At 44.1% G+C, this 8,882-nt stretch overlaps 1 protein-coding gene across 1 annotated transcript in view; it reads left to right on the top strand.

Annotated features, from left to right (window-relative positions):
* Positions 1-978: 978 nt before the first annotated feature.
* KCNH2 (potassium voltage-gated channel subfamily H member 2) overlaps positions 979-8,882 on the top strand; it is a 192,364-nt gene continuing 184,460 nt past the window's right edge. Inside the window, exons 1-2 of the mRNA XM_088462931.1 lie at positions 979-1,041; positions 1,274-1,717. Coding sequence (XP_088319057.1) covers positions 979-1,041; positions 1,274-1,717 — 507 coding nt within the window. The remainder of the gene's footprint in view (positions 1,042-1,273; positions 1,718-8,882) is intronic.

Raw genomic sequence — 8,882 nt, 5'->3', positions numbered from 1 at the left:
ACACTGAGATCCCCCCTCTGTATCCCCAGTCACTATACTGACCCCCATCACTACACTGAGATCCCCCCTCTGTATCCCCAGTCACTATACTGACCCCCATCACTACACTGAGATCCCCCCTCTGTATCCCCAGTCACTATACTGACCCCCATCACTACACTGAGATCCCCCCTCTGCATCCCCAGTCACTATACTGACCCCCATCACTACACTGAGAGATCCCCCCTCTGCATCCCCAGTCACTATACTGACCCCATCACTACACTGAGATCCCCCCTCTGCATCCCCAGTCACTATACTGACCCCCATCACTACACTGAGAGATCCCCCCTCTGCATCCCCAGTCACTATACTGACCCCCATCACTACACTGAGATCCCCCCTCTGTATCCCCATTCACTGTACTGACCCCCATCACTACACTGAGATCCCCCCTCTGCATCCCCAGTCACTATACTGACCCCCATCACTACACTGAGATCCCCCCTCTGTATCCCCAGTCACTATACTGACCCCCATCACTACACTGAGACTCCCTCTGCATCCCCAGTTACTATACTGACCCCCATCACAACACTGAGATCCCCCCTCTGCATCCCCAGTCACTATACTGACCCTATCACTACACTGAGAGATCCCCCCTCTGCATCCCCAGTCACTATACTGACCCTATCACTACACTGAGAGATCCCCCCTCTGCATCCCCAGTTACTATACTGACCCCCATCACTACACTGAGAGATCCCCAGTCACTATACTGACCCCCATCACTACACTGAGATCCCCCCTCTGCATCCCCAGTTACTATACTGACCCCCATCACTACACTGAGAGATCCCCCCTCTGCATCCCCAGTCAATAGAATTGATCTTACATAGCAATCATATAATCCCATATTGTTGTATCATACATGTAGTGAACGATGCACTGAGCTGCGTGCAACATGTCAGCAATGTTCCCCAGTTCATTACAGTTACTATGGTTTCCACTTTTTTCAATGCAATTACTATGTTTCCGGCTGTTACCCACGCCCCTGAGGATGTTAGAGCCCCCCCAATATTTGTACTGACCTGACTTTTTCTATGAGATTGGGGGGAAGGTAAACCAAATCCCCCCCCCAGCCTCCTACAGACGCGCTCCAGTTGCTTTAGGATGTTTAATTAAAACTGGGCATTGTTTAGTGGTTGTCCCCTGCCCTACTCATCCGTGTAGGTGGAATGTCATGCCCACCTCATGCCAACCTCATGCCCACCTTTACTGTTTATGACAAAAGCTCCTTTCTCTCCCGCAGGTCCTATCCCTGGGAGCTGACGTTCTGCCTGAATACAAGCTGCAGGCTCCTCGAATCCACAAATGGACCATTCTCCACTATAGTCCCTTTAAGGCGGTCTGGGACTGGCTCATCCTCCTGCTTGTCATCTACACGGCCATCTTCACACCATACTCCGCTGCCTTCCTGCTCAACGACCAGGAGGAGCAGCACAGGGAGTCCTGTGGCTACTCCTGCAACCCGCTGAGTGTGGTGGATCTGATGGTGGACATCATGTTCATCATCGACATCCTCATCAACTTCCGAACCACTTACGTCAACACTAATGAGGAAGTGGTCAGCCACCCCGGCAAGATTGCTATCCACTACTTCAAAGGCTGGTTCCTCATTGACATGGTAGCTGCCATACCGTTCGATCTGTTGATTTTCGGCTCAGGCTCTGAGGAGGTAAGGACCACTTGCGGCTGCTTGTGTTGTCACTGGCTGCCTTCCCCCCACGCTGCACCCGCTCTTCCTGGCCAGGAAACGTACACACATACTGGGAAGGGTTTCTTATCCTGGAGAAGGTGCCCAGCGTGTGTGCCCAGCACGGCATCATGCACAGCCCGTTACATTGGTCTATCTTTGTGCCATGGGTAGTTTTGTGCTTGTGCTCTCACTAATGAAGAATGCTCGTCAATGTTATAGATTGCTTGATGAAGGGCTACTGCTCATATATTCCTGGTACAGTATAGTGACACCTGTAAGAGGTTTCTAGTCATACATTACATATATAGGGGCCTGATGCAGAGATGGACGCAAAGCCAATACGTACGCAGATCACGCAATTGTGTGCCAATGTGCTCAGATATTACAGGTACAGTGAGAGGTGTATGATCAGATATTACAGGTACAGTGACAGATGAGAGGTGTATGATCAGATATTGCAGGTACAGTGACAGGTGAGTGGTGTATGATCATTTATTACAGGTACAGTGACAGGTGAGAGGTGTATGATCAGATATTACAGGTATCAGTAACAGGTGAGAGGTGTATGATCAGATATTACAGGTACAGTGACAGGTGAGAGATGTATGATCAGATATTACAGTGACAGGTGAGTGGTGTATGATCAGATATTACAGGTACAGTGAGAGGTGAGAGGTATCTGATCAGATATTACAGGTACAGTGACAGGTGAGAGGTGTATGATCAGATATTACAGGTACAGTGACAGGTGAGAGGTGTATGATCAGATATTACAGGTACAGTGACAGGTGAGAGGTGTATGATCAGATATTACAGGTACAGTGACAGGTGAGAGGTGTATGATCAGATATTACAGGTACAGTGAGAGGTGTATGATCAGATATTACAGGTACAGTGACAGGTGAGTGGTGTATGATCATTTATTACAGGTACAGTGACAGGTGAGAGGTGTATGATCAGATATTACAGGTATCAGTAACAGGTGAGAGGTGTATGATCAGATATTACAGGTACAGTGAGAGGTGTATGATCAGATATTACAGTGACAGGTGAGTGGTGTATGATCAGATATTAGAGGTACAGTGAGAGGTGTCTGATCAGATATTACAGGTACAGTGACAGGTGAGAGGTGTCTGATCAGATATTACAGGTACAGTGACAGGTGAGAGGTGTATGATCAGATATTACAGGTACAGTGACAGGTGAGAGGTGTATGATCAGATATTACAGGTACAGTGACAGGTGAGAGGTGTATGATCAGATATTACAGTGGCAGGTGAGGGGTGTATGATCAGATGTTACAGGTACAGTGACAGGTGAGAGGTGTATGATCAGATATTACAGGTATCAGTAGCAGGTGAGAGGTGTATGATCAGATATTACAGGTACAGTGAGAGGTGTATGATCAGATATTACTGGTACAGTGACAGGTGAGAGGTGTATGATCAGATATTACCGGTACAGTGAGAGGTGTATGACCAGATATTACAGTTACAGTGAGAGGTGTATGATCAGATATTACAGGTACAGTGACAGGTGAGAGGTGTATGATCAGATATTACAGGTACAGTGACAGGTGAGTGGTGTATGATCAGATATTACAGGTACAGTGACAGGTGAGAGGTGTATGATCAGATATTACAGGTATCCGTAACAGGTGAGAGGTGTATGATCAGATATTACAGGTACAGTGACAGGTGAGAGGTGTATGATCAGATATTACAGGTACAGTGACAGGTGAGAGGTGTATGATCAGATATTACAGGTACAGTGACAGGTGAGTGGTGTATGATCAGATATTACAGGTACAGTGACAGGTGAGAGGTGTATGATCAGATATTACAGGTATCCGTAACAGGTGAGAGGTGTCTGATCAGATATTACAGGTACAGTGACAGGTGAGAAGTGTATGATCAGATATTACAGGTACAGTGACAGGTGAGAGGTGTATGATCAGATATTACAGGTACAGTGACAGGTGAGAGGTGTATGATCAGATATTACAGTGGCAGGTGAGGGGTGTATGATCAGATGTTACAGGTACAGTGACAGGTGAGTGGTGTATGATCAGATATTACAGGTATCAGTAGCAGGTGAGAGGTGTATGATCAGATATTACAGGTACAGTGAGAGGTGTATGATCAGATATTACAGTGACAGGTGAGAGGTGTATGATCAGATATTACAAGTACAGTGAGAGGTGTATGATCAGATATTACAGGTACAGTGAGAGGTGTATGATCAGATATTACAGGTACAGTGACAGGTGAGAGGTGTATGATCAGATATTACAGGTACAGTGACAGGTGAGAGGTGTATGATCAGATATTACAGGTACAGTGACAGGTGAGAGGTGTATGATCAGATATTACATGTATCCGTAACAGGTGAGAGGTGTATGATCAGATATTACAGTGACAGGTGAGAGGTGTATGATCAGATATTACAGGTACAGTGAGAGGTGTATCATCAGATATTACAGGTGAGAGGTGTATGATCAGATATTACAGGTACAGTGACAGGTGAGAGGTGTGTGATCAGATATTACAGGTACAGTGACAGGTGAGAGGTGTGTGATCAGATATTACAGGTACAGTGACAGGTGAGAGGTGTATGATCAGATATTACAGGTACAGTGACAGGTGAGAGGTGTATGATTAGATATTACAGATACAGTGACAGGTGAGAGGTGCATGATCAGATAGTACAGGTACAGTGACAGGTGAGAGGTGTATGATCAGATATTACGGGTACAGTGACAGGTGAGAGGTGTATGATCAGATATTACAGGTACAGTGACAGGTGAGAGGTGTATGATCAGATATTACAGGTACAGTGACAGGTGAGAGGTGTATGATCAGATATTACGGGTGCAGTGACAGGTGAGAGGTGTATGATCAGATATTACAGGTACAGTGACAGGTGAGAGGTGTATGATCAGATATTACAGGTACAGTGAGAGGTGTATGATCAGATATTACAGGTACAGTGAGAGGTGTATGATCAGATATTACGGGTACAGTGACAGGTGAGAGGTGTATGATCAGATATTACAGGTACAGTGACAGGTGAGAGGTGTATGATCAGATATTACAGGTACAGTGACAGGTGAGAGGTGTATGATCAGATATTACAGGTACAGTGAGAGGTGTATGATCAGATATTACAGGTACAGTGAGAGGTGAATGATCAGATATTACAGGTACAGTGACAGGTGAGAGGTGTATGATCAGATATTACAGGTATCCGTAACAGGTGAGAGGTGTATGATCAGATATTACAGGTACAGTGACAGGTGAGAGGTGTATGATCAGATATTACAGGTACAGTGACAGGTGAGAGGTGTATGATCAGATATTACAGGTACAGTGAGAGGTGTATGATCAGATATTACAGGTATCAGTAACAGGTGAGAGGTGTATGATCAGATATTACAGGTACAGTGACAGGTGAGAGGTGTGTGATCAGATATTACAGGTATCCGTAACAGGTGAGAGGTGTATGATCAGATATTACAGGTACAGTGAGAGGTGTATGATCAGATATTACAGGTATCAGTAACAGGTGAGAGGTGTATGATCAGATATTACAGGTACAGTGAGAGGTGTATGATCAGATATTACTGGTACAGTGACAGGTGAGAGGTGTATGATCAGATATTACCGGTACAGTGAGAGGTGTATGATCAGATATTACAGGTACAGTGAGAGGTGTATGATCAGATATTACAGGTATCCGTAACAGGTGAGAGTTGTATGATCAGATATTACAGGTACAGTGACAGGTGAGAGGTGTATGATAAGATATTACAGGTACAGTGACAGGTGAAAGGTGTATGATCAGATATTACAGTGGCAGGTGAGGGGTGTATGATCAGATGTTACAGGTACAGTGACAGGTGAGAGGTGTATGATCAGATATTACAGGTATCAGTAGCAGGTGAGAGGTGTATGATCAGATATTACAGGTACAGTGAGAGGTGTATGATCAGATATTACAGGTACAGTGACAGGTGAGAGGTGTATGATCAGATATTACAGGTACAGTGAGAGGTGTATGATCAGATATTACAGGTACAGTGAGAGGGGAGAGGTGTATGATCAGATATTACAGGTACAGTGACAGGTGAGAGGTGTATGATCAGATATTACAGGTACAGTGACAGGTGAGTGGTGTATGATCAGATATTACAGGTACAGTGACAGGTGAGAGGTGTATGATCAGATATTACAGGTATCCGTAACAGGTGAGAGGTGTATGATCAGATATTACAGGTACAGTGACAGGTGAGAGGTGTATGATCAGATATTACAGGTACAGTGAGAGGTGTATGATCAGATATTACAGGTATCAGTGACAGGTGAGAGGTGTATGATCAGATATTACAGGTACAGTGACAGGTGAGAGGTGTGTGATCAGATATTACAGGTACAGTGACAGGTGAGAGGTGTATGATCAGATATTACAGGTACAGTGACAGGTGAGAGGTGTATGATCAGATATTACAGGTACAGTGACAGGTGAGAGGTGTATGATCAGATATTACAGGTACAGTGACAGGTGAGAGGTGTATGATCAGATATTACAGGTACAGTGAGAGGTGTATGATCAGATATTACAGGTACAGTGAGAGGTGTATGATTAGATATTACAGGTACAGTGACAGGTGAGAGGTGTATGATCAGATATTACGGGTACAGTGACAGGTGAGAGGTGTATGATTAGATATTACGGGTACAGTAACAGGTGAGAGGTGTATGATCAGATATTACAGGTGAGAGGTGTGTGATCAGATATTACAGGTACAGTGACAGGTGAGAGGTGTATGATCAGATATTACGGGTACAGTAACAGGTGAGAGGTGTATGATCAGATATTACAGGTACAGTGACAGGTGAGAGGTGTATGATCAGATATTACAGGTACAGTGACAGGTGAGAGGTGTATGATCAGATATTACAGGTACAGTGACAGGTGAGAGGTGTATGATAAGATATTACAGGTACAGTGACAGGTGAAAGGTGTATGATCAGATATTACAGTGGCAGGTGAGGGGTGTATGATCAGATGTTACAGGTACAGTGACAGGTGAGAGGTGTATGATCAGATATTACAGGTATCAGTAGCAGGTGAGAGGTGTATGATCAGATATTACAGGTACAGTGAGAGGTGTATGATCAGATATTACAGGTACAGTGACAGGTGAGAGGTGTATGATCAGATATTACCGGTACAGTGAGAGGTGTATGATCAGATATTACAGGTACAGTGAGAGGTGAGAGGTGTATGATCAGATATTACAGGTACAGTGACAGGTGAGAGGTGTATGATCAGATATTACAGGTACAGTGACAGGTGAGTGGTGTATGATCAGATATTACAGGTACAGTGACAGGTGAGAGGTGTATGATCAGATATTACAGGTATCCGTAACAGGTGAGAGGTGTATGATCAGATATTACAGGTACAGTGACAGGTGAGAGGTGTATGATCAGATATTACAGGTACAGTGAGAGGTGTATGATCAGATATTACAGGTATCAGTAACAGGTGAGAGGTGTATGATCAGATATTACAGGTACAGTGACAGGTGAGAGGTGTGTGATCAGATATTACAGGTACAGTGACAGGTGAGAGGTGTATGATCAGATATTACAGGTACAGTGACAGGTGAGAGGTGTATGATCAGATATTACAGGTACAGTGACTGGTGAGAGGTGTATGATCAGATATTACAGGTACAGTGACAGGTGAGAGGTGTATGATCAGATATTACAGGTACAGTGAGAGGGGTATGATCAGATATTACAGGTACAGTGAGAGGTGTATGATTAGATATTACAGGTACAGTGACAGGTGAGAGGTGTATGATCAGATATTACGGGTACAGTGACAGGTGAGAGGTGTATGATTAGATATTACGGGTACAGTAACAGGTGAGAGGTGTATGATCAGATATTACAGGTGAGAGGTGTGTGATCAGATATTACAGGTACAGTGACAGGTGAGAGGTGTATGATCAGATATTACGGGTACAGTGACAGGTGAGAGGTGTATGATCAGATATTACAGGTACAGTGACAGGTGAGAGGTGTATGATCAGATATTACAGGTACAGTGACAGGTGAGAGGTGTATGATCAGATATTACGGGTACAGTGACAGGTGAGAGGTGTATGATCAGATATTACAGGTACAGTGACAGGTGAGAGGTGTATGATCAGATATTACAGGTACAGTGACAGGTGAGAGGTGTATGATTAGATATTACAGATACAGTGACAGGTGAGAGGTGTATGATCAGATATTACAGGTACAGTGACAGGTGAGAGGTGTATGATCAGATATTACGGGTACAGTGACAGGTGAGAGGTGTATGATCAGATATTACAGGTACAGTGACAGGTGAGAGGTGTATGATCAGATATTACGGGTACAGTGACAGGTGAGAGGTGTATGATCAGATATTACAGGTACAGTGACAGGTGAGAGGTGTATGATCTGATATTACAGGTACAGTGAGAGGTGTATGATCAGATATTACAGGTACAGTGAGAGGTGTATGATCAGATATTACGGGTACAGTGACAGGTGAGAGGTGTATGATCAGATATTACAGGTACAGTGAGAGGTGTATGATCAGATATTACAGGTACAGTGAGATGTGTATGATCAGATATTACAGGTACAGTGACAGGTGAGAGGTGTATGATCAGATATTATAGGTATAGTGACAGGTGAGAGGTGTATGATCAGATATTACAGGTAAAGTGAGAGGTGTATGATCAGATATTACAGGTACAGTGAGAGGTGTCTGATCAGATATTACAGGTACAGTGACAGGTGAGAGGTGTATGATAAGATATTACAGGTACAGTGAGAGGTGTATGATCAGATATTACAGGTACAGTAACAGGTGAGAGGTGTATGATCAGATATCACAGGTATCAGTAACAGGTGAGAGGTGTATGATCAGATATTACAGGTACAGTAACAGGTGAGAGGTGTATGATAAGATATTACAGGTACAGTAACAGGTGAGAGGTGTATGATCAGATATTACAGGTACAGTGAGAGGTGTATGATCAGATATTACAGGTACAGTGAGAGGTGTCTGATCAGATATTACAGGTACAGTGACAGGT

The sequence above is a fragment of the Taudactylus pleione genome, unplaced genomic scaffold, assembly GCF_031769625.1.
Source record: "Taudactylus pleione unplaced genomic scaffold, aTauple2 ptg001289l, whole genome shotgun sequence".
In the NCBI taxonomy this organism is placed as follows: domain Eukaryota; kingdom Metazoa; phylum Chordata; class Amphibia; order Anura; family Myobatrachidae; genus Taudactylus; species Taudactylus pleione.
The sequence above is the reverse complement of the archived record's forward strand: the minus strand, read 5'-3'. Positions and strand labels throughout refer to the sequence as shown.